Raw genomic sequence first — 26380 nt, forward strand, 5'->3', positions numbered from 1 at the left:
GCCCAAGAAGCCCCCTCCCACCTTCCCTCTGTGTCCACCCAGGAGCCGAGCCAGCAGGAAGAGGCCACGGGTGCACCCCTCAATCACAGCCACATGCCAGCATCCCCGGCGCAAACTTGCTGAAAGCAAGAGGCTCTTTTGGCGCGGGTTGAGAAGAGGAGAAGAGCATGGTGGGTTGATGCCTGCAGCACCGCTCACGATTTCATTGTGACTACCGATTTTGGCCAGAAGGTGCCAGCCTGCAGGTAAGGGGTGGCAGCCCCAGTGTGTTCAGCAGAGGGCACGAGGTGCCATCACCCTGGGTGTTTTTGGATTTTGGGCAGAGCTGCTAAGCAGGGTCTGGCCGCTGCACCCACACAGGTGTGGCTCCGGCCAGGCAGTGTCATGCCTCCCCGTCGCCCAAAGTGCTGCCACGCAAAGCTGACAGCAACAGATTAGGAAAGGCGAGGTGAAGGCTTGTGCAGGTGACCTTGAAAAGTTGGAGAGAAAGCTATTTGCATGTGTACTTTAGTAAATATCTTCAAGGAGCCTAACGAAAGCTCTAATCTCGAACCACCTTCAAACATGCAGTAATGACAAAGGGAAGCTCAAAACCATGAACAGGGTAATGCGCAGAACTAATACATATTCACCGCCACTCACGTGGAGGTTGCATCAATCAGATCCGCTTCATTCTTCATAGCCTGAACCAAGACAGGTCATAATCTTTTTCTTTTCGCTCAAGTCTGTGCTGGAGACCGGTGGTTACAAGCTCTGTTTACCAGGCTGTGCTGCCAAAATTATTTAGCTGATGACTTTGGTGTGGTGTGTTAGAAAGGATTAGTTTCTTTGTGGGCATGTGCACATGTATATATAAAATGGAAGTTTTTCTTGTTGAAACGTTCTGTGGCAAATCTATACTAGGATATACTTAGCAGAAAACCCCAAAGGAACATTTTTCAGACTTTGGATTTTTTCATTTTTGCTAGATCTTTTTTTTTCTTAGATGAAAGGAAAAGGGAAGAAAGACAAGGTGAGAGAATAAGATTAAAAAAGAGACAACAAAACTTTGCTAGGGTATGTAAGGAGGAAAGCATGCAAGCCCAGGACTGCAGGGTCACATAAAGATGAGGCTGGAAGAGAAATAATTAGGTGTCGCGGTCCCACAAAGCAGGACCAGCTGGACATAAACCTGCTGTATTGCAGGTCTGAAACGGTCCAAATCTGTGGTGAACCCCCCCCCCCCCGCTCCCCCAAGCCCCCCTCCCCACAATAGCTGCCTTTTTCCATTCACCCTTCTCAGGCCCTTTAGTTACAAGATGGTAGAGACCTATGGAGCATGGGTGGAGAAACACAGAAAGCTTGCAGTGCATACAGAGAAAAGAAACAAAAGAAAACACAAAAAAAGGCTGATGATGTATGAAGCCAATAACCAAAGCTTTTCACACAAGCTTCTTCCTTAATTACTGTATTTAGCACCACTGGCGTAATCAAGAATGTAGCACTGTGACTGTTCAGTCAGTCGTGACAGACCCAGAACGGTATAACCTCATCTCCACTCCTCACCAAGCTCCCTAAAGCCTTTGCAATAGCATCCTTCATTCTCCAACCCTGCAGCCTAGAAAATAAGTCAAGGATGGATACTGAACTGTATCAGTATGCTCTATATGCTGAAATGACTGATGTTAATATGCCCACATTATAGCAAATACCTACAAGCCACACAAATGCCTGAAGCTAAAACTGACCTGGCAACCTTAACTCTGGCTATATTTCCATATTACAATTCCTTGGGAAGCAGATTTTAGCTTAAAAGGTGCCCTCCTGCCCTCCTCTATGCTGCTGTATGTACAGCTCCCTCCACCCAGCTGTGACCATCTCTGTGTTTGACTAGCTCGGCTCTAAGCTAACTTTGCAAAATGACCTGGTTTAAAAAAAATCTATATTTTGGGGTTGTTTTTTGCAAGCTAAGACAAGTTAAAGCCCTTGTTTCAAGCATGCTCCCCAAAAGCATTGGGCTGGCACCCCAGAGGGCTGTGGGAGTTACCTTTAGGAGCAGGAGTGGTGGTGGGCTGCTGGGGAAGAGGGGACATGGACCGCATGGGACAGATGTATCGGCAAAGGAACCAGAGTGTAAATTCCTGTTCATCTGTCACTTAGTAAAGTTAAACCTCTATACATCAGGGATGCGACTGTCCTCTACATGGAGGTCTTTTCCACCACTTTGACAATGTAAAATGTCCTCGAGGGGACAAGTGACATTCCTGTTCCCTTTAAATTGAATGCCTTGGTTGCAGAGGGATCTAGTTCTGCACAAACAAGGATCAGACAGTAGTTCTTGTTATAACATGAAGCACTCGGGCTGTGGAATAATGCCAAGTTCATGTTGTTTGGGAAACCCCGTTATTATTACACTCCTTTTTAATTTCCTGACTTCCTGGTGGTTTGTCTTCCAACCTGAACTTTGCATTCTTTTCTCTCTTTCCCATCATTTAGTTATAACTAATGAAAGGGGGGTAAATGTTAAAGAAAATTTCAATAGAGCATCAAAATTCCTTAGCAATGGTTATTTTCCAGTTTCCACACAAATTTAACAGTTTCACTGCAGACACACTGTATTCATGCCAAAGCTTAAGGGATTTGTTCAGAATGAAAATGAGGTGGAAAAAATGTATCTGTGCAGCTAATGCCTCCATTATGCCCCCTCCAAAGTCCATAGGCACCTACCAGCCCTTCCCAGTTGAAGCTGGACCGCTCTCCCGAGAGAGGAGTGTGAGATGATAAACACCAGGGAGAACAGGACTGGGCAGGGCCATCAAAAATGGGATAACAGGAATTAGCTGAATAAGTAAGAAATAAATGTCCTGTCTCTACAGTCCTGTCCTCATCACTGTTCTGCAGAAAGAATAAGTAACTAAATTAAGCAGAAGAACCTTTAGGAGGAATATGACGGGAAACAAAATCCTGACAGCAAGGTCTGTTAGGCTACGAAATGGTCTCTCCAGGGAAGCAGCGGACGCTTGAGTCATTTGAACAATAGACTGGACCAAGCACTGGAAAATGTACAGGAGGGAATAAATCTGCATTAGCAGAGGGACGTGTCAGATGACCTAATAGGTTGTTTCCATCCATAAATCTGGGATTCTGTGACAAGACCTTAGCCAGAAGAGGGCTGCGGCAGCATCACAAACGGATACACCCATATTATGTACATTGGAGCTCAGAGTGACCACAGTGACCTACGTGTTACGTGAATGACAACTCATATTTTTGGAACATTTTAGTACGTAAACTGCTTTCCATCACCCATAGATTCTGGATCTGACGCGTGTGCACCTCACCACCCAGTCCATGTCCTATTTACAGGGTGAGGGAAGAGAGCTGGGACATCGGTGCCTCTTATCTGTTCTTCATAGTCAAAATACTTGGTCTAGACCCAGCTCACTGGCATCTGGGGCCTTCCAGCTTCTCTGTTTTTTTCTTCCAGTGTTCGACTTTCGGGGGACTCCATCTGGGAATTTTTGTGGGAAGAAAGTGCCCACAAGTCTATTGATCTTAATCCAGGAACAACAAAATGTAGGCCTTTATCCCTCCACCACAAAGCAGAAGTAAATAAACAAACAAAGATTAAATGCTTTAAAAAACAGTGATCATCTTAGTTTATAATAATGCACACAATCCACCTGCTAGATTTTAATACCCTTAGTACGAAAGTCATCCCTTCAAGGATTTTAATTCCTGAAGAAACCATCCTCTTCTCCTCCCATGAGTATAATATTAACATGAGGAAGCAGAGACATGTTCCCTAAAACATGGGAAGGTTAGCATGAGACATACCCTTCCTTATCTCCTTAAAAATAAAGCTCTCTCATACCCATGCATGTACATGCCTGCACATCACTTCTGATGGCTCAGCCAAAAGTCAATCCTCTAAACAAAAATGAGGGTTCAAGCCCACCGATAGTTTCTCTGAGCTCCCATCCCTGCTCTCCTTCGTCCCTCCAAGAAAAAGGGATGGAGTGACTCGCTTCAGGCCTTTCTCTGCTCTGCATCACCAAAGCTCAGCACCCCTCCTACCCTCCATCCGTCCGAAAGCATCAGGAACCACTGGGTGCTGCCTGCTGCCCATCACGCTCCCACACAGGGCAGCCAGCCTGCCTGCTGTTCCCCCTCCCATCGCTCAGCCCCCGCAGAGAGGGAAGAGCTCAGCAGTGGAGTCCACCAGGAAGTTCCCCTCGCTGTTAGTGAGTCCTGAAAAGCCTTATAAGCCCCTCATTACTGGGCAGGACTGACAATAGGTAATAATCAAAGAGCCATTTAGGCAAAGAAAGAGCTCCTGAGAGTGTCATTATTAATTCCGGGAATATAATTCTGTGAGGTACCAAGAAATCGCACTGATTCAGGCTCTGAATGCAACACAGGGAGTTCAAAGCACACCGTGTACGTGTGTATTCACGCATACAGGCGCGGGTCCCTCTCCTGATGCCTATCAGCCAGGGGAAAGGAGGTGAGCTAGTCTGTACTGCTCCAGTTTGACTGGGCACGTCTACAGCCATAATCACATCTGAACCCTTGTCTTGCCCTGCCAGACGCCAGCGCTGATCAGGATACTGCGGTGGCAGCTCTCGCTTCCCACTGCCGCAGCCACCTCCTGCCACCAGGACACAAACACCAGTTTGCCCAGGCACCTCAAAACTGAGCCCTTCCGTTGGGCCTGAGGAAATAGCTAAGATTTCCAAAAGTGTTTAAAAAGCAGAGGTGGACATTTAGCAAGGTCTGGAGCCCTTTGGAATTGCACCCCTCACCTGCCTGGGTTAACCCACCCCAAAAATCCCAGCAGACACCTGTCTGCAATTTTAAGAGCTCCAGTCCTTTCAAAAGGTGCTCCCTTCTGGACCAGCCACCAGCTTGGCCCCAGGGTTGAGATGCAGGAAGACAAGGATGGGGAGGTCTCCCTGGCTCCTGCTCCAGCACAGCCCCTGGTGCTGGCACATGAGGACGGTGGGAGGAACATGGCTCGTCTCTGCAAAGAGAGGGAAGACTTCTCTTTAACACTCCAGCCAAGTCCCGTTTCAATGATGCAACTGGGTTTGAGCAGGCAGGGGAGTGACTAGGACAGTCTCGACACGGAAGGTGCTCTGCAGAGTGCAGTTAGGAGCTGCTGTGATTTCCTCATCAACTTTGGTAACGGCTCGCGTGACAGGGGAAAAAACTGGTAACGCTGGAAGCTTTTATTCTTTTATTGAGATTTTATTCCTCCAACAAACAATACACACCTGGAAGTATGATCTCAGAGATCACAAACCAAGGTGAAAGCCAGTTCATTTCACAGGCAAGGCTTAGCAGTGGTGTTAGAGGCCGTGTGCTGGCACATCAACTTCTCTGCGATGAGCTCCAAAGCAGCCTGTGTCACGGCCTCATGTGCTGGACACCAGGAAAAACCCGAATTACCAACACACAGCAAGGAAAAAAAAAATCTCCAGCCTGCTCATGTGGCTGTGGCACGCAGAGCAGGCGTCCACAGCACCTCAAATTCACCAGCCAGTAAAGTCAGTGGGAGAGGTGCTTCTGGGGTGCCTGGCTCTTGCTCGCTCTGCTGCGCGGAGAATCGATGTTTAAGGGCACATCCTGCCCTGAGGAACTGGCTAATCCTGCTCGCTCGAGGGATGAATGCAGCCAGTGACTTGATTGCATTTACAGTGTTAAGCCAGTTATTGAATCCAATTAGTGACTGTTGGCTGCTTATGGGGTCCTGCACGCAGAGAAATGGATCCACCCTGAGACGAGGAGGGCACCTACGGGCTTGCAAAACAGAATCTGTGATGAAGAACGACCAGGTATTGCTGCACCCAAGAACCCCTGTGTCCACTACCTGACAGTGGGCTGGAGCTGGGAGAAAGTGGATTTCACAGCCTGTGACCAACCTCAAAATGTGCCAAAGAGGGCCTCTGTACAGCAAAATTATTCACTTCCTTTTGAGGACAAACAGTAGGACTATGGCAAAAGCCTGGTAGTCCCAGGCAATTTCCCCTCGTTCCCAAGGTCCAGCAGCACATACAGTCTCGTAGCCCAGTCGCACCAACTCCTCCATCACAGGACCCACAGTTCCTCCTCCTGCTGCCTGGGACCGTCCTGGCATCTCCCGCCACTTGTGCCATTCATGACAGGTAGCTGGTCGTAGAAGAGACACTGGCATTAAATGCAGCAAAGCTGTTCAGAGAGCTGCTTCCACTGACAAAGGGCATGAGAGGGAGACTGGGACTCCCGTTTTCCCCTGCAGCTCTGATGTTCATCTTCCCAGGATGAAATGCAGCTTTGGCTCCCTTCCCTCTGGAGAGCACAGCTCCCACCACGCGTTGGACCCCTGCTAAACAGGACCTCCTCCCAAGCAGCAGTCAGTGTGCAGAAGTGGGCTGAGTGGCCTGAAGTCACCTAGTCCCGTCAGATCTGTTCCTCTCCACTTCCCACTGCTTTCATGGGAACATAACCACTGGGCCACATTGTTTGGATGCCTACGACTCATTGGGTCTGTTGTTTGGTGATTTACAATAGACATCTGAGTAATTAAGAATTAAAGCTACATTTCTGTGTCAAAGCCATTATGAAGACCTCACTGTAGCCTTTTAAAACCATCTTACCTCAACTAATCCACAGAGAAGCCTTTCCTCCCTCCAGGACAAAGATCCACCCTTTCACTCCCGTATTTAATTGAATTCAAAATGTCCAGACCTCCTTCTGCAGAGAGTTATTAACCCCCCCACCCCAAAATTAAGACCAATACCCCAGTTTTTCTCAGACACATGAATAAAGGGAAAGCAGCAGGGGTCATGTAAATAACTGCCGGATCTGTCCAGCTTTGCAGTTAATTTGGTGGCTCTGTGTCCTTGTTCCTGTTCTGCTCACTTTCCATGAACAGAAAGCAAAAATGTTCATGGAAAATGGATTTCAAAGGCATGTGCATAAGTGTTCCTGGAAATCTAATTTTACGTTTTCAGTAAAAGCATCTGCTACCATACAAGAGTTGAGCAGGAAAAAAAGAATAAGACACTTAGCTGACCACTGCACAACTACCAGAACAGAAAGTGTGAATATACCCCAGCAAATATAAGAGTAATACTGTTAAGCAAGCAGGACAAAGCAGCTAAAATCAAATTATTTGCTTTTTTTTTTTTTCATGTGGCATGAACAGAGGGGTTTAAAGCTCAGTTTTTGCAAGACGTTGCTTGCAGGAGGACATCTGTTTGGAAATCCTGCAGGTGACTGGGGATAATAGGTGTGAGAGGCCCTAAATACCCATCTACCTATTGAGTGCGCAGATGAGCTTACCAAATGATAATGATGTTACCTTACCAGCAAATGGGAAAGAAATGATCAGCAAGGATAGGCAAAAAAGCACTTAGCTAGAATTTCTGAAATCCCTTCCAGCTCTTGACTAAGATTTTTTTTTTTTCACAGAATAAACCAAGAACTGGTAAAAAAACAGTTGCCCAGGATAGTGGAAAGGGACGTAAGACAGAGGAGAACTAAAAAAGCACCCCAGCATGATACAGGAAAAGCTCCGTCAAAAATAATGAATCTAAATTCACTGCCTCAGTGGCTGAAGAAACAAAGGATGAGATTGTCTGGCTCTGGAGGTCAGAGCCTTAATGTGCTGTTAATAGCATTTATATCATAAAGCAGCGTCGCTGCATTAGCTTTGATTTAGCAACGCCAGTTTACATCATCTGAGGAAGCGAGCCATAAATTCAACTCTGCATCTCTGTAAATACAGTGAAGAGAGAAAGTCTTGGCCATCTCTGGAGGACGTAACGAGGGGCCCGCTGGGCTGACCTGGGCATTCCCCGGTGCCCACCCTGCTGTCACTGCTTTGTCACCTGCCTGTGAGGTGCAAAAGGGAGAGCATGTGGTCTGCGTGGCTCAGCTGCTGGCCACGCAGAGCCATCCGTCCGCTCCTGGTAGTTCTGCTCGATTTCATGCCCCACTCCAGCCCCACTCCAGTGGCTGGTTGCACAGGGAATGAGCCTCGAAAACTCTCCAAACTCAAGTGTCAGTAGAAGAGATTTTAGGATAAAACAATAAAAGTAATATTAGCAGATTGCTGGGACCAGACGGTTTCACTCAAGAGCTCTGAGAGAACTCAGACTTGAAACTGCTGACCTATTCAGTACAATACCACAGCAGCTGTTGAAACGGCGAGGCACCGCAGGAATGGAAGGTGGCAAATGTTACATTCATTTTTAAAAAGGGCTTTTAGAGGCCATCCAGAGACCTGTGGGCTGGAAAGCTGGGCAAGGCGAACTGACAGAAAGTATAACGAAAAGCAGAATAGCCAGATATGTGAAAGAACAGGAAAGAGCGGTTTGTAGAGTGAGAGCTCAGGCATCGCAAATCCATTTGTGTTAAGACCTGGGCAACACGGTGTATTCGTAAAAGATCCAACTGCAACCAAGTAGAGACTGATCTCAGAAAGCTGAGGAAATGACATATGAAACTCCCCAGCAGCAAATACAAAACAAGGAGCATGAGGAACACCAACCGTAGCCATACAAAGACCATCAGGGGCTCTAAATTAATGTCAGTCAGGAAGGAAATCTCAAAGTTACCGAATTTGCTGAAAACTCCAGTTCACTGCTCAACAGTTGCCAACAAGGCAAAAAACAGCTTTAGGAACGACTACCGAATGAAGAGAGAATGAAAAAGTGACCACTTCTAGGGTACCCCTGCCTCAAACACAGGGTGCAGCCCCGCATACACCGAGGAGGATGTAGAAGACTCAGTGAAGATACAGAAGAGATGGCACGGAGACGTGCAATGGTTTCCATAGGCGGGCAGGCTAACTACAGTAGAGTTCTTCTGCTCGGTCACCTTAACAGAGACGGGATGTGAGAGAGGTCCCGACAACTCGTGAGCAGCGTGGAGGTGTGAACAGGAAAGCACTACTCGTTGTGTCTGCATATCACAAGAGAAAGGCAGCACAGCCCAATCTATTGGGCTTGGAGGTCTAATACAAAGAAAAGGAATTACTTCTTTCACACAATGCAAAATTGAATTATGGCACTCGTTGTTGCAGGATCCTGTGACAGCCAGAATTATAAAAGAATTCCGAAAGGCGTTAGCCAAATTCTTGAAGGCTCGACCCATCTGCAGCTGTTAAACACAATGACCCAGATGCCAGTCAAAAATTCCCTTAACCACCGTCTGCTCTCTACTGAGCTGGTAATACCACAGAGGGATTGTGCTATGCTTGCCCTGTCCTTACACCCTTTCCCTAAGTGTCTGCTTCTGAAATGAGCTACCTGATTAGCTGGACCTTGAGTCTGAGCCACTATCACTGCATAAGACATTACATATGATATAAGATGGTATAGGATATAAGATGGTATATATATGGTATATTAAGAAACTGGAATTTATTGCAGGTGATGATCAAGTTTGTTCACCTCACATGAATGTCTTGCCTTTGGCAGGCACTAATATCTGCTGCCTCGGGAGAAAGGCATTTCTGTCCTAAAGACCTACGTATCATGCCCCTGGCAGTCTGTACCAAAGACCAGCTCCTTCCTGATCTCCTGCAGATGCTCTGCTAAATCCATAAACCATGACGGTGGATTACCTTTATCATCGATTTAACTGTCACCACTAAAAGTAGTTAGCAGTCATGAAATAAACCAGCAACCGTATTTGAAGCAATGTCCTCCCAAGGCACATATTTCCTTTTATTTGTTCTTAAATTAATTCTCCTTCATTGCATGAAGCGTGCCTTATTCCCACTTTGCAAGATGAGTAAAACGGAAGTACCGATCACTTTCTATCTCATGCACCATAATTTTGTACGCTCAACTGCTCTCCCTTCTGCCACTTTTTTCCTTTCCAGCCGACACAGGCCAAGATTACACGACCGACGCCTTTCACCATGAGGAAGGTCTTTCCTCACTGAGGTGTGACTGCTGCTCTGGGCACGGCGAAGGAGAAGGTCATGGGTCTGGGGTCGAGTTATGCATCCCCTGCCGGAGGGCAGGAGGAGAGGGACAGGCGAGAACCCCTCGCTACCATGGCTGGACCACGCTGGCACCAGAGCGCTCGGCCTCGTGTCTGCGCTCGGCTTGCTCCGTGCAAAAACAGGCTGTGTTTTTCATTGCTACCAGTCTGGTATCTCCTGCCAGCTCCAAGCATTTCCTTTTTTAAAAAAAAACACAAGGTTTGATCATTCACTTTTGGGGCTACGCTAAACTTGCCAGCATCTGTTCCATCTGAAAGGGGGGAAAAAACACCAATCCTGGGCTGGGAAAGAAAGGAAAAGGAACTAGGTACCAAGTTGTAACGTGAGAAACGAAGCCAAGAAAAACAGCATCTCGAGAGATATTAAAGACAAAAACAAACGTGGTAAACAGGAGCAGAGACAGATTTCGGAGGAAAGGCAGGAAGACAGTGACTAAAGCACCGAGAGTGAAACAGTGTACACATGGAAACTGTGTCCAGAGTCCCAGGGTTTCTTTGTTCTTGTTTTTCCTACCATTTTGCAGAAATCACGATGCTGTCAAGATCCCTCTATACCCAAGGGTCGCTGATGTCAGTGAAAGTTGGTGGAGCTGCACTGATTTATATCCATTAAGAAGCAACTTTCTGAGATTTCCCAGAATTACTGGGGTTTAAAATAACGCCCTGAGAACCCAGTTGAAAACAGGAGTTGGGGTTATTCTTAAACCAGGTCATACTAAAAGCTAGATTAAAAATAATTAAGAATACCTCCATCATTTTTAATAGTTGCACAATTCCTAACTTTGGGTCGTCACATTGAAAACACAACCCTGGAAAAACATGTGCATGACACCTTTCTACCAGTTTGAGAATCACGGCAAACGCATACAGAGCTCTACAAACTGCAGCTCAGCAAACAACTCCTTTAGAAAGCAAAATAAGTAAATATTGTCTCTGTTGCCCCCAAGCTTTTGTTTAACTTTTTTGGTTAACCTTCCCACCACTCTTCCCTTCCTTCAAAATGTGAAAGGTGTATTTGAAAATAAAAACTTCAGAATAAGGATCTAAATTTTTTTCAGAAAAACCCACCATTGTTTGTTGGGAAGAAAAAATTCTTTTTTTTTGCCGAGTGTTTGCCAGGTTAAACCAGAGGTTGCTGTGCAGACGACAGCCCAGGGCTACGCATGTCTCTCAAAGGCGCAGAGGCAACCCGGAGCGAGCTCGGTAGGGCTGGGGAAGAGACGGAGGATCCGGTCCCGCAGCCCAAGCAGCGGGGTCGGGCCGCTCTCTCCTTCCGCGCTCCCCCAGGCGCGGCCCCGCGGGCCCCTTCCCCTCGCAGCCTCCCGCCACCCAGCCCCTGCCCCTCCTTTTGGCCGTTCCCTCCCTGGGCCAGGCTGGGTGGGCAACATCTCCGCCGGCTCCACTGCTGCTGTCTTGCTTCACAGGCAGCCGCCTCGGCTGCTCTCACAACTGGGAGCCGGGGCGCATCCCCACCCGCGCGCTGGGTGCTGGCAGCAGGAGCCTCAGCTTGTTTCAAGCCAAGGCGTCTCCACAGTGCAGGGCAGCCAGCGCCGTACAGGCATCCCCAGCACAACTAAGCCTGGGTTTCCAGTATTTTTTTAATTGTCAAATTATGTTTGAAGGGAGAAAAGCCTGGATTGCCCCTGGAATCCCTCCCTCTCTCTTCCCCTCTGCTTTTCTTCCATCACTGCCTTAATCTGGCTGGGGCCTCTTTCAGACCAAGGTGACAGGGACGGCGTGCTCATCTGGTAAGGACTAAACCATGCTTGACCATTTTCACTCCGAAGACCTCTCTTACTGTCAGATTTTATAACCCGATTACTACAGACTGGGGTTAGATTCAGACAGATTGCCCAGCAGTGAAAGGCTCAATATCCCATTATCAGATTTGTGAGCCCGCCATTCCTCTTCATTTAGTATGTAATAGAAAGCATCAGTAACGTCCTCTGGACTTAGGCTTTAAAATGAGACTCAACTATGCAAGGCATCTGTATGTATCAGATGAAAATACTGCACAGAATCATCTGCAGGACAACAATTTTAAAACATTTTTTATTTAAATATTAAATAAAACACATCGACTAATCATGTTGGTGTACACCTCTCATTTTAACCGAAGAAATAAAATGATTGTTCAGTCATGATAAAAAATAAACTATACATCTCAATTAAACCAATCACGCAGTGTCTTTAAATACCCTATTGCATTGCAGTCTGCGGAACAGCACTGTCAAGATATCTACAAAAAACCCCAAACTTTTAAAATGACCTCTTTCTGCTCCAGCAATAATTCCAAAGAGGTTCTACAGCAATTGGAAAAAAAAAAAATACTATGAAAGTAAAGTGCTTGTCGTTGCTCAGGACAGGAAACAAAAGAATCTGTGGCCTTTTGATCCATGGCATTAAACAAAACAAGTATCGAAGAGGAAATTCTGCGTTTTCAGTGTGTGTGCTACCCCTTACAAAGCTGAAGGCAAAGTTGCTGCTTTGTGATGAGCTGGCTTCTTCTCGCCCTCCTCTCCAGCCATCTCCACACATTCTGGTTTTTGGGTTGGTTTTTTTTGTTGTTATTTTTTTTTAAAACCACTACAAATGAGCATGAGACTTTGGTGTTTTCTCTGCTGCAAGGCACCACTCATTAACGGGAACTCAACTCAAGCCATTTTCTCTCACTTTGAAGCTTCCAGACCACGTAGCAGCAGTGGCGAGCTGGAGATGCACCAACAGACACACAGATACGACACACAGATAAAGAGGTCGCTGATGGAGAGCCACAGACAGAGCCACGTGACATCTTCAACCCTTCCTACTCCCACCAATTAACCTGGTCGATCTTTGGCTTTTTTCTTTTTTTTAAAAAAACAAAACAAACAGAAAAACAGGTATCTATATTATTTGCAAATGCGTAATACTGCAGGTTGCATGAAGCCAAGGTAACTTGAAGGCACCCTGTGTCACACCAGGGAGATGGGTCCTTAAGCATTTAGACAGACGCAGCTATCCTCCGACATCCGGATGGCGGCTCCCAGCCAGGCTGGCTCACTCTTTGCTCACCTGCTTCCAAAGCCTGCGTGCCCTACCCTGCTCATTCCTGCAGGAGCACAGTCTGTTCCCCCCTTCATACCTAAGCATGACTTCTACTGATAGCAACAGGAGTCATGCTCTGCCCTGGGAGGGGAGTGGGGTTTATACCAGAAACACAATATAAGCATATTACAAAATATAAAAAATAACTAGTGTTATATAGTTTTCTGCTTCCTATTTATATACATATACAGCATTAAAAACCATACGAAAAAACACCTATCTAATCCAAAACCTCGTTTTGCTAATATGCCAAAAACAAACCAACCAAACCCAAACACCCAAAGATTGTGCTGTTTTACTCACTTTTAATACAGTTTTGTTCAGAAATAGCTGTACTCTGTTCGAGTAGAATTCTGTTCTAGCCTATTCCTTTTGTCTTTGTCAGTATATAATTATAACCTCAATATTGCACATTTCCCCAAGAGTCAGTTCTGTTTGGACCCTGATAATGAAATGCATAAAAACATAATTAGCAGCGGAAATAACAATGTGCAGCACTAAGAAATACCCCTCAGGCAACTTTGTAGGCAACCTCCAGGAGGGCTTTTTAAAAAGAAAACCCTTCCCATCACCCCACCGGTACTAATGCATCCCTCCTCAGTGCCTCTGCAAGAATATGAAAAAACTTAGTGTTTATAAAAAGATTCCTAAAGATTATTCAGACCAACAAAACACATGCATGTGCAGACGTGTGTATACATCTATATACACACACGCCACCCCCAAACAAACATCCCTGCAAAAGACCAGACGTTATGCAATTTGGATCCTGATATCAAGGGATACATTTTCAATAGATTACTTGCTTCTGTACTAATTAGAAGGGGGTTTTTTAAGCTTTTCCAGCTGATGTATCAAGCGAGAAGTTCACAGTTTTCATTCAAAGTATACATATCCAGGAGGTGTGGAATGGGGATGTTGGTTCCTTTAAATAAAACAAGTGTTAACAGGAGGAAAAAAACCCAACAACAAATGGCAATGCTTCCATTTTTGTCTTCTATGAATGCATAATGCTGCATGCCACTGGTTTTCTGTTTATTTTCTTTAAAAGAGGTAATCATCTTCACAAACCCATAAATGAATATTGTGAAAAAGGGAGGCTCTGGTCCCTTCTTTGAAAAGCCTCTCCCTGCTGTGTCACCACTACTGACAGCTGCTAATCTTGCATAACAGCAGAGCTGTATTGGTCTGACTTGAGTACAGTACCGAAGAGTTCTTCCCCAACCACATCCCTCCCTGTCCCCACAAATGCCCCACCCATCTTCCCCATCATTATTTTTCCTTTAAAAAAATTCAGTTTCTATTCATATTTGTTCAGTGCAAGAATAGTAGAAGCAAAAAGACATACATATTGCTTGTTTCGGTTCTATAAAGTTGCTAGCTTTCTGAGCCAGACAGCCTCTTCACATACTTCAAAATTTATTGCTTCCGAGAGTCACTCGTCCACATGACACCAGCCAGCCATGGACCCGCACACGCCATGGAACAGCGGTGGAAGTTCTTCGCAACAAGAGCAGCGTGAGCTACAGCAGCCGGGGCTCTCATTTGACTAGGACGAACTTCCCTAGCTGGTTGGAAGTCAGGTCCTCCATCTCACAGTCCCCGTGCTGCAGGGTGACAGCGTCATAGCTTGGAGACTGCGCGGAGAAACTCTGTTGCTGAGAGAAGGTGGTGCCAACTGGAGAGACGTTGCTGCTGATGTACAGGTGCGTGTCCAGAAGGTGAGCTGCTGAGGACACCGGTGACACGCTGACACCAAAGAAATGAGGTTGGAGAAGTTGGCTGTTGCCAGCAAAGGCCAGCTCAAATGAGTTCTCTCTTTGTAGCTCTGACAACAGAAGAGAATTGGATGCTTTGCAGGTACCTACGCCATCAGAGGAGGGGATGCCATTTGTTGCAGATGTCTGAGAAGTCTGGGGACAAGCTGTCTGGAGTAGCTGGTGATGCTGGAGCTGGAGCATTCTGAACAAAATCCAAGGATGGAAGAGGAAGGTTAACTTGCAATTCCTCTTTTCTTGCCCCCACCCCGACCATAATTTCCCCTTCGTTTCCTTCTCTCTATCAAACCTCTCCTTACCCAGCCAGTACAATTAAAGCAAGTTGATCATGCCAGGTCAACACGTTTTCACTCATGTTGGAGAGGGCGACTATCACCAGAAAGTTATCTAGTCACCATTTGGCCTGCTAATAATAGATGTTCTAGAGACACCGTGTGCAGATAAACCGGAAACTCAATTTTCCATCTTGCTTCTATGGGAATGAAGAGGTGCCACCACACATGATATTTGAGGCCACTGGAACTGTGCCTCCTTTGTGGGCTGTAGCTTTTCCAAATTACAAGGTCTCACTTCCTTGCCATGGGAAAATTATAGGAGGAGGCAGAGGTGGAAAGAAATCACTCCCAAAACTAACAAAGAAAAACACAGCTTGCAATGGGGAGAAGTAATGTTTTCCCCCACAGTACCAAATTGCTTCTCAATTCAGCAACCTCCAAATATTTGGACGCCGAGATTTTTCAGTGGAACTGCACATCCTGTCTTAACGTATGCCAGTGCAGGAAGCCACAAAGGAAGCCAAGCAGTTTATCTGCTGCCACACAGCAAAGATGGAGGATAGGAATCCCCAGTGACTAAACTTCCCAACCTCTTTCTTTTGCTGTGTTTACTCCTCCTCGCTTGCCCCTAACCAAAGTAACCCCTATGAAAACAGCAGAAGTCCTCCCGGCCAGCTTCTCACCTCTGCTGCTGTAGCACCTCCTCCAGGAGGCTTCTTCCCTCTCTGCTGCTCCCGCTGCTGCTGTACATGCAGGTGCTTGGCTGTGTGTGTTGGAAAGGGCTCATGGCACTCCTTGCTGCCCGAGATGAGGAGGACTGACACACCTGCCGAGCAAAGCCTTTGATTTTATTCAAGCCGAGAAACCCCTTGGCTCGAGCATTCTTCCGCAGCTGCTGCCTAAAAGCCTTCAAGCCTGTGGGACATGAGGAAAAGAAATGCACTTTAATCCTCCTTAGCATTTGCCTAGGAGCCTACTTTACAGATCAGCCTTTCTGGGCAGCTGCCTTCATTTGCGTGAGAACTGCGCTAGAAGAGACCGTGACTCTTCCGTTCGCGTTCACCCCTCTGCCTGATGGTCAGAGCAAAACTTATGTAACGGAACAGGGTTTGGGACAGCTGCACCCTTGTGTAGATGGACACACGCACAGCAAAGGAGAAACCTGATAGAAGTCATGACGTTGTGCACTCCGTATTTTAGGAGGAATGCAGAGCCTGCCATCCCACTCACGGCAGCAGAAATATCTTCATGGGCGCACTGAATCAGTATCTGAGAACCTCTCATCTAGGCACCTTCCTCAGAGCATCCAACCCTCCCTCAGGGACCACGAATACGAGAGGCAGAATACCGAGGTGGCTGGCCTCAGTGCAACGCTAACACGGGCAAGCAAGTATCCCTGCATGCTACCCTTTTCTAGTGGCAGTTGGAAGGGTGCAATTCGCCAGCAATAAAGCAAGGAAGACATTACCTTGAGTTAATGAGGTATCAGATGCTCGCCTTCCTTCTTGGAAGCTGACAGGCAGGAGAGAAGCACCTCCCATGCAGCCCTGGGCTTGTAACACCGGAGCGTCAGACTGGGAAGCTAGGAAGGGTGACGTCATCCTAGCTGTGGCTGGGCTCCCCGTCATTACTTGACCTGCCAAACAGCTGCTCAGGGCCACGGAGCTGTCATTTGAAGACGAAGTAAGGCAGCTGTCTGAACTAGTTCCCTCTGTGGGGCTTGCAGAAGAGGAAATGACTATACCTATGGAGGGGAAGGAAGGAGAGAAAGAGCATTCCCAAGATGAGTACAGGAAGGAACAAACATGACATCAGAGCCTTCTGCCCACCTACATTGGCACTAATAAGCAGCTGCGAGCTGCAGAGGTGTCCAGCAACTCGTGTTGTTGCAGGGCTTGACTCCAGCAAGAGGTCATCAATGCATAACCTAAGTTTGGGCTCCCATCCAGCCGACAGGGCTCTGCCAGCAACTCCAGCACCGCCAGGGCATGCTGGATTAGGCCTACAGTGTTCCTTTAGCACAACAGCTCTGACATGGGATTATTGTTTTGTGAACCATTTTGCTTGTTTGTTTAGTTCATGGGGTCTGGATGTGTACCAAATAGATGACCTTTTTTTTTTTTTTAAATTCAGGCACCCCCACCTCCCCCAGTACAACAGCAGAAGCAAGCAGAGAAGGGTTACGTCCTGGTTGTGAGAATGCTCCTCTCTAAAGTGATCTAGATGAAACACAACAGTGCACCGTCTCTTCCTTAAGGGCCATGCTTATTTATGGGAAGACAGAACTGTGGAGGGCAGAGCACAGACCTCTTTTCTGGGCTTTCCTACCCCAGTCAAGGTAAAATCAGCACATACTCCCCAGGCGTTTGTCCGCTATGGCACCCCTTCTCTGTCCTTTTCCTCTAACTACGGACACCCTTCATCTCTTCCAGACTTACTTACATGGAGGGGCATGCTGATAGAAATGGGTGGTCACTTCAGCCAGCGTGTGCCTCCTGCTGGTGTTGCTAGGGATGCAGATGGGGTGGTCATACGCCTTAATTTCATCTTCCAGCTCCTTCTCTTGCCTTACTTCTTCACTAATGGTGGTCTCCAGCAGGCTGTTGGGGGAGATGGAGCGGTTCCGGAAGAGCCCGTTGAAGTTGGGATCCACAGGAAAGAACACAGGCTGCAAAACATGTCAGATGACAGACTGAAGGGTGTTTCACTTATTTCTGCACTACCTTTTAATGCTCTTTACAGCCCTGTGGCATGTCTTCAGTAGGCGTACTGTTTGAGAGGCTGCTATGACACCATGCCCAAATGTCAAACCAAAGATTGGAGGGAGAGAACAACAGAGTCACAACCCCTGTTGTTTTGGATTGGCAGAACAATGGGGAAGAAAAAAAAAAAAAAAAAAAAAAGAAGTTTAGCTGAGAACACCAACCTGTAATGGATTGCTCATGTCACAGTCCATTTCTGCCTGCAAGGATGGCTGAATCAGGCTCTGAGGTTGCTGGTAAAGCAGAGATGATCGCAGGGTTTCACTAGTGAGACTGTCCTGAGGCATCTGGAGAGAGAGAGCGATGCACAGAAGCCATCACATACACCGCAGTTCCACATGACCTTTCAGATACTGGAGGCTCAAGGAATTTCAGAGCCACCTTCCATGCAAGCTTTCTCCACGTACTTTCTATGAAAATTAGCAAAGCCAGTCTTTCAATGCCAACATAAACACAAAATTCCTTCTCTAAGTTAAGCAATTTAACTGGAAGTACAATTTGAATAGGCACACAGAGCACACTTTAAAGGGGGTGGGGGTGAGGAAAAGGAAAAAGAATGTCAGAAAAACACACAAACTGACTCATGGAGTACTTCTGAGGATCCTATGGGGTATGCAACAAAGAAGTGTAACTGATCCATGCCTAAGAGGGCAAACTTCCAGGAGAAGCCAAATCTGCTGGCTCATTATTGACCTGCACCGGAGGCAGCCTATTCTTTGGACCATGACCCACAGTCACTTCTTAGGAAACAGGCCGTTAGTATTCAGTCAGCCTCCTGCTGAAGAACAGTAGGCTGCGTCTTGTCAGAGGGCACCAATACCAGAACTGGTTTTCAGAAGCCTGAGAGTTACCACCTAGTCTCTTCCCATAGCAAGGGGCAGAAAAAAAGAGAGACAACAAACACAGCCTCCCAGGTAAGTAATGCCCTTCCTTACCTCGACAGTGCTGATCTCGGAGCTCCTCGGCCTTTGCTGACGGCCAGTTGCTGGACGACTCGATAGCTGGCTGCTTCGATACTCTTTGAGGCGCTCCAAGAGCAGGTAATAAATTGCCGCAAAATGGTTGTAGCTGCTGTTTTGCAGAGACTAGGAGACATTGAGAGGACCCTTGAGCTACAGATAACTCAGGATATAAGCAGACAAAACTCATCACTAAGGCCTCATAATAGTGCAGTCAAAAAATAAGTAAAAATCCAGAAGGGCAGGGAAGATTACTACACTGTGACACTGGATCAAGGCTAGTCACTGAATGACATATATATGACTGCACCACTGGCATTCTGGTAGTCACTGAAGATGTATCTGAGGGGCAAGCACTTCTCACCTCAACAGTTCTCTGCCTGTCGATGCCAAGTGTTTGCATGATCCCAAGGACCTGTTCGTTGTAGTCACCGAGGTTGGAGTTGTAGTTTTGCATGGAGAAGGACAAAGACTGCTGCTGTTGAAGAGATGGGTCAGCTTGCATCCACTTGTGCTGCTTTATTTGGGAAATGGTTATTCGCTTGGTTGGGTCCACAACCAACATCCGTCGGATTAGTGTTTCACAGTCTGGATGGCAAAGATGATAAACTCGTGAGCAAGGGGTAAAAATAACAGCCCAGCCCCAGGTCACTGCTAAGAAACCTTCCCAGCAGCAGTGTATGATGTCTGTGAAAATGGGAATTAAAGGTTTCTGAGCAGGTGATGCCTGGTCTGACTACCAGATAGTCAAATCAGCACAAAAGAGGTCCACATACATTTCATAAAAGCAATACGTCACTACAGGAAATGAAGCTGTACTGGATACCAGCAGGTTTCAGGTGGCCTTGCGCCTTGTAGGTGAGCTCATTTTGAGTGGATGCAGGTTTAAAGATGTTACATTCACTTAAAATAGGTCAGAATTTAGTACAGAACCCCATTACATACAGCTTCCTGGTCCATGTATACTGCTTATTTGTTTATAACCAGGGAATCAAAGCCGTTCAGAGCTATAACTGATAAAGGTTAGACTTCAAAAGATACTCTTCACTTGAAGAGAGAGGCACATTCATCTGTTTTCAAATCCAAATCAGAGAGAGGTGATAATACTCTTCAATTCCTTTTTCTCATCAGACTGTTCAAGTATGAGCATTCAAGAAACAGTGATAAGCCCCACTATTTCTGCTCTCCTTGACAGCACAGCCACACTGAAATATACCCCTTCTGCATCGTTAAAATATCTCAGGAGAACTGCACCCATCTCAGCATTGCAGGCTAGTCTCATTAAAATCCTGTTTTCTCTCTTTTGTGACCGATTATTTCTCCAGCTAGGGTGTCAAATATTTTTGTCATCCATTAGAGATACTCCAAGAAAGGAAATGAGAGCCTTTTAGATGCACCATAAAGCAGACCCCAGAAAAGAAAACGTGCAACCAGCCCCTGAACTTATTATAAGCACTGCCCTACAGAAATTACTGGATATGTAAAGACAAAGTGATTGCCAGCTGCAAAACCAGTCCCATCTGTCACTGCCTCAAGAATGAACAGGACAGCTGTTCCTTTATCTGTAGCCCCTTTTCTAACATTAAGGATCTGAAAAAAAGCACCTTCGGACATGAAGTAAGGGATGCGGAACCGCCCCTCCAGCACTCTTTGCCTCAGAGTTGGTAAATTGGGTCCATCAAAAGGCAGAGAACCACAGACAAGGACATACAGCACCACCCCAAGGCTCTGTCAATAGAAAACAGCACAGCATGTGAGTAACTCCAGTAGAAGCAATGATTTTGAAAGCCCACAGACCCTCATGGAGTGTGAAATGCAATTTCTAAGGAATATCAAGCTCACCCATATATCAAGGTGAGGTCCTTCATATTCTTTGCCTTCAAAAACTTCTGGAGCCGCATAGGGTGGGCTTCCACACCAAGTGGAGAGGGGCTCTCCCGACTTGTAGAAGTTTCCAAAGCCAAAGTCTGGAATGAAGGTAAAAGTCTGGGGTAAGACATCACTCAACCACATACTAATATTTAGAAGTAGCAGGAAATGGAGAGAAGGGAGCAGATGTATCGCTTTGTTCTCTGCCTGTTCATTTAAGCTATTCCCTTTTGTCCAGAGGATATGTTCAGAGAAATATCAGTAACTTTTGTTTTATTTTCAGATACCATAAATACATTTATAGGATGATCCTAGGGAGATTGAATTTGCCTACATGCCTAATGTTGTTTATAGAGTAACCGCATATTTCTTATTACCTGCTAACTTGATATTCATGTTAGCATCTAGCAGAAGGTTCTCTGTTTTGAGATCCCTGTGCACTATGTGGTGGCTGTGACAATATTCCACCGCTGAAAGAATCTGCCAGAACTTCTTCCGTGCTTCGCTTTCACTTAAGTGCCCGTTGGAGGTCAGATGATCTGCAAGACAAAACAAAAGAGGCGGAGGATTTAGAAACACCTGGAGGAAATTTTTCATAATCCCGCAGGTGCTGCACTTGCTGTTTGACAGCTGACAACACCAAACCTGGATTTTTAATCAGAATATATGTGTTACTCAGGAATGACAACAATAAAGCCACAGTTTCTAAATCTAAAGAACTGTTAGCTTGGGCAGTGAGGACTTACCAAACATTTCTCCATTCTTTGCAAACTCAGTAACAATGTAAAGCATATCCTTTGTCTCCATAACCTGTGAAGACACAAGAGAAGACATGCTTAAAAAAAATGCAGACCTCTGTAGTTTCACTCATTTTTCTGAGTGTATTCTCAAACATATCAGTTCAATTATTTATTCGCCACAGCGGCTGGCAGTAAAGGCATCTAATTTTGCACCACAATGTTCTTTCCAAGCAAACTGGTAATGAAAAAGATAACAAATCAATGCTTATGTGCCTACAATATACAATGGCTCCCCGCGCCATTGTTCTTCTCACCATTACCATGCCACCTAATCTCCGTAAGATAACTGATGAGCATTTCAATAATTTCATACACTGCCCTGAATTCCTTTTTTGTTAAAATATGCATATATAGTTTTACAATTAATTTGATATACTTTGACCATGCAAGGACACTTGAAGTTTACATAAAGTCGCCTTTGTTTCAAGGCTAGCAGGTACTCAGATCAGGAGAGATATTTGCAACTTGGACAAATCAAGAAGTAGTATCAAATACCCCGCTCCCATCTGGTGTTGGCCAGGGACACGGCAAGCCTCCCATGCAAGGGACAATAGGCTGCTGTTTGTGTAATGACAGTGCTTGATGCACATCGACAACTGTCAATATATCACCCAGCATTCACCTAGCAATCTAGTATCAACTTCCTTTGATACTTGTTAATTTTTTCCTTTGGAGGAAAAAAAAAAAAAGAACTAAATACCAAACAACGAATGAGAAACGCTGAGCATTTCCAAATTCATCTTCAGTTACTATGGCACATCTTTCAAATGTTACATTTCAGATTTTAAAACACGACATTTCCCTGGAATTGGACTCTCAAGGAGCAGATATTTTGTTTTGGAAGCAGAAGGCTCACAACAGGTTAACAATGAAAAAAGCATCAATGCTACTTCAAAGGCTGCAATTTCCAGGATCCTAACACGTAACCTTTCTGGGAGACTCTTATCCTCCCCTCACTACAAGTACACACAAACACAAAATGAAAATAAACAAACAGGGAGCAAAGGAAAAGAGGTTCCCAGTTTAAAAAACCTGAAGGAAAGTGCTCCGGGCAAGTTGCCAGCTGGATGAAATTAAGACGCTGTGCTGAAACTAAAACAATGATGAAATAATACAAGAACACACACCCTACATTGGTATGTCATCTAATTCCATCCCGGCTTCTCAGTCTCCACCAAACAGGTAAAGCATCAGTTACAACAACAAAGAAAAGAAAACTTCACTGAAAAGAAATTATGGTCCACTACCAACGTCATTTGGTCCATCAAGTGAAGTGGTTCAACTAGATGGAATTTAACCTGCTTTTCTAAAAGCTTTGAAATAGTATTTTCACCCGCATCATTCCACTGAAATGAAATCAACCAAACTGTTAGAATGTTTCTGTATATCCTATACTGCCCTACGGGCACCAGTGACGTCAGATGTTAACACAGAATAATTTTTGTTATGATGGTTAATACTATAAATATCAAGCACTTCATGTGTGTCAAGGTCTTTAAAAATAATGCCTTGCCTAAGCACCTGCCTCACTGGCTCTTCAGCCTTACACATTAATTAAACTTTTTTTTTTCTTTTTTTTTTTTTAAGCTAACAAACCCAACGGTAAGATTGCAGCTGATAATAAGGTTTACTACTGCACATGGACTTTCAGACCTGCTGCTTCATCCATCTACTTCTCTCGCCTCCCCCGCCCTTCTAGACAGGTCCAGACAGACTGCGATACCTCATCTTCTTCTTAAATCCACATGGCACTATTTAAGATGATTAAGAGGAACTTACACCAAATGCTAATTAGATCAAATATTTAGAATTTGCAAAGCAGTCCTTGCTCACTAGACAGCTGTGATCCTGTTTTCTGCACAACACATTAATTTGTTCTTACTGTTAAAAACGCCCATCAGTGCAGAAACCGAACAAGCCTAAACCAAAATTCATGTTGCGAAACTCTGCAAGGGGAAAGATACTTAAAATTCACTTTCAAAACTACACATATTGGAACAGAATAACCAAACGGGGTTTTTTTTGACATATTCTAAGATACCAACATTTACGGGCTTTTTCTTTTCTTCTTAGATGAGAATTCTAATTCTTAGATTGATTTGGTTTTTTTGTTGTTGATTTTAAATCCCTTCCATTTATGGCAAACTCAACTTTTCTGCTTTCTTCTCTGCTATCCTACATGAGTTTAAGTCCTCCCCCTTATCAAAAGCACGTAAGAAGTTCCAATCCTCTAAACTGGAAAAGCAGAGGAGTTAGGAAAGGCAAGTTAATCATAGAAGCTCAGAAAATCAGTTCCAAAAGAAACTTCAGCTTGGTTTTAATTGTAAACTTTACAGTGCGTTTTGTCAAAAAGCTGTCCAACGTATCACAGTCTTGTTCGAAGAATGACGAATGACTTTTAAAAAACCCAGTTAATTTTAAGTGTTTTTCAAAAAGTATTTCACTATGCATTCTCTCTCCAAATATTTCATGCAAAATCATGTGCAAGAGAAGAGCACAAGCATATCTCATCTGCATGCCACACTTCAAAGCTGACCCCTTACCTGATATAGCTTGATAATGTGGGGATGATTCAAAAGCTTCATTATCTGAACTTCTCTATAAATCTTCTCCAGATTGCTTGGGTCTAACCTTGTTTTGTCAATTATTTTTATTGCAACCTGCAGATTTAAAAAATAATAAAATAAAATAACCCCAGACATTAAAAAATAGGTACTGTTACTGTTAAGGTCTCTTAAAAAAAAAAAAAAGAAAAAAAAAAAGACATCCCCACACACACAAACTCACAAAATCCAAGTAAAGTAGCTTTTAAAGTACGAACTTGACAAAGCTGATTCTGTTTTCCTGAACTGCACAGAATTCACGACACAGAACATTTTCATTTTCCTTTTCTACGTCAAAGGATTACACGTAAGGTAGTGAACAGAACTGCAGAAATTAACACTGGACAGGATTCGGTAAATCTTTTAATCCATCCCATGCCAGTGAAAGACAGATTCCTGTAACAGACTATTTTCTACTGTAGCGACCAATATGATTTTGACATGCACTACAAGTGGAAATATGGTTGCGTGCCCGCTAATAAAGTATTTCTGCAAATAACACCGCAAGTTCTTTGTTCTTGAAAAGTACACATTGAATGAAAAAATTAAACCCGCCTAAAGTCTTCAAAAGATCCTTAATTTGTTGGACTCTCTAGCAAACTAAGAGTAATTCAGTGAAGCCACCCTAACACTCAGAAATACTGTTTTTTATATATTCTTGCTCTGTTTTAATTTTACTTGAACTCTGCGAACACACCGGGAACTCTAGGAGCTGCTACCAACGGCCACATCGGCTGCTGGTGTACAGTCAACAAGCCAGCCCGCCGGACTTTGCGAAGCCCGCTGCCGCTCCCTCCATCTCCGATGTCAGTTCACTTCGCGCTGCTTGCCGAGGCGGCCCGCGGCTGCCGGCCGGGCAAGGCACGGAGCTCTTCGCCCCCCGTCCCCCCCGCCAGCCCCGGCCTCCGCACCCACCTGCGTTTTGGTCACCCTGTGCCTGGCCAGTTTGACCACCGCGAAGTTGCCTTTTCCCAAGGTCCTCTCGATATCGTAGAAGCCGACTCGCAGAGGCCGCTGCTGGGCTTGTCCGGCGGCGGGCACGGCGGTGTACTCTGACATGATCACCATGGTTTAGGCGGGTGGCGGGCAGCGCACGCCGCGCCTAGGAGGGGAGCATCCGCGCTGCCCCGGGGACGCGGGCGCTCGCACCTGCACGGAGACGGCACAGCACAGCCCGTCAGCCCCGGCCGCCGCCGCCGGGCCTCCCTCACAACTCCGCGGCTTCTTCCCCGGCCCCGGCGCGGAGTCGCGGCCGCCCCGCTCACCCCCGGCCGCTCGGCTGCATGTCCGCCGGGCCGGACCCGCGCGCGCGCCGCCGCCGCCCCGCGCGCCCCCTCAACCGCCGCGCGCGGCCGTTGGCCAACCGTCGGAGCGGCCGTTGAGCCGTCGTACCTGACGGGCGGGCGGGAGGGCGGGCGGGCGCTCTCCGCGGCTGCCGGCGCCGGGTTGTGCCGCCGCCGCCGCCGCGGTGGGGTGTGTGCGCGCGAGAGCGTGCGTGAGTGTGTGCGCGTGTGCGCGCGTGTGTGTATGTGTGTGTGTGCGTGCGCCGGGGGGCAGGCGGGAGCACGCGGGATGTCCCGGCCCCCCGCCCCCTCCCCTCCCCTCCCCCCCCCCTCCGCCGGCCCCCCTCCGCGCACACCCCGCCCTCCCTCCCGCCTCTTCCCCCCGCCCACCGCCGAAAGCCGAGACGGGCCCATTGACGTCACTTTGACGCCAGAGAGACGCGCGCCCAGGCGCGAGGCTGAAGGAGAGCGAGACACCGGGCCGTTGCCAAGGAACGGGCGGCGCTGACGCGCGCGCTGATGGAGCCGTCGCCCGGGAGACGGAGGGGCGGTGACGTCAGGGCAGAAGGAGGGAGGGGGCAGTCGGGGGGGGGGGTCTGCTGTCACGTGACGCCTCCCTTCTCCTGGCGGGGTCGCCCCCTACCGGCGCGCCTGGCGCCGGCGTCAACCGTTGGCGCGCGGGGCGCCGGCAGTCGTTAACCGTTTCCTGGCCGTTCCCGTCTCCCCTGAGCGCCCTGAGCGCCCGAGGCCGCCGGCAGCAAGAAGCTGGGTTCGCCCACAGCCGCGGTGCCCTGCCGAGGGCTCGGCGGAGATGTGGAGACTGCGGACGCCGCGCTAACCCCGCATCGGGGGCGGGCAGCGCCCCGGCGCCAGCGCCCGGCCAGCCCCGGTGACCGCCCCCCGGCCCTGCCGGCTGGGGTGCCAGGCCCCCCGCTAGCCCCATCCCAGCCACCGAGACAGCCCCCGTCTTCCGTCGGAGCCGGCCG

The 26380-nt window shown here is 46.9% G+C and overlaps 1 protein-coding gene across 2 annotated transcripts; it reads right to left on the reverse strand.

Moving 5' to 3' along the window:
* Positions 1–12003: 12003 nt before the first annotated feature.
* SIK1 (salt inducible kinase 1) lies at positions 12004–25629 on the reverse strand. Of its 2 annotated transcripts, XM_087758182.1 has the most exons (14): positions 25504–25629; positions 25027–25260; positions 24052–24168; positions 21455–21518; positions 21086–21247; positions 20682–20806; positions 20444–20567; positions 19204–19427; positions 18816–18965; positions 18045–18167; positions 17561–17786; positions 16587–16862; positions 15802–16033; positions 12004–15027 (listed from the first exon to the last, which is right to left on the reverse strand). In XM_087758182.1, exons 2-14 carry the CDS (start codon positions 25177–25179, stop codon positions 14607–14609), a joined length of 2397 nt encoding a protein of 798 aa, XP_087614308.1. In that variant the 5' UTR covers positions 25180–25260; positions 25504–25629; the 3' UTR covers positions 12004–14606. The 2 variants fall into 2 exon arrangements, with proteins under 2 accessions (XP_087614308.1, XP_087614307.1); XM_087758181.1 differs by lacking the exon at positions 25504–25629 and having other exon boundaries at positions 25027–25403.
* Between the last annotated feature and the right edge of the window lie 751 nt (positions 25630–26380).

This window comes from Nipponia nippon, unplaced genomic scaffold (assembly GCF_047370975.1).
Source record: "Nipponia nippon isolate SJK-2023a ecotype South Korea unplaced genomic scaffold, ASM4737097v1 scaffold_2, whole genome shotgun sequence".
NCBI lineage: Eukaryota > Metazoa > Chordata > Aves > Pelecaniformes > Threskiornithidae > Nipponia > Nipponia nippon.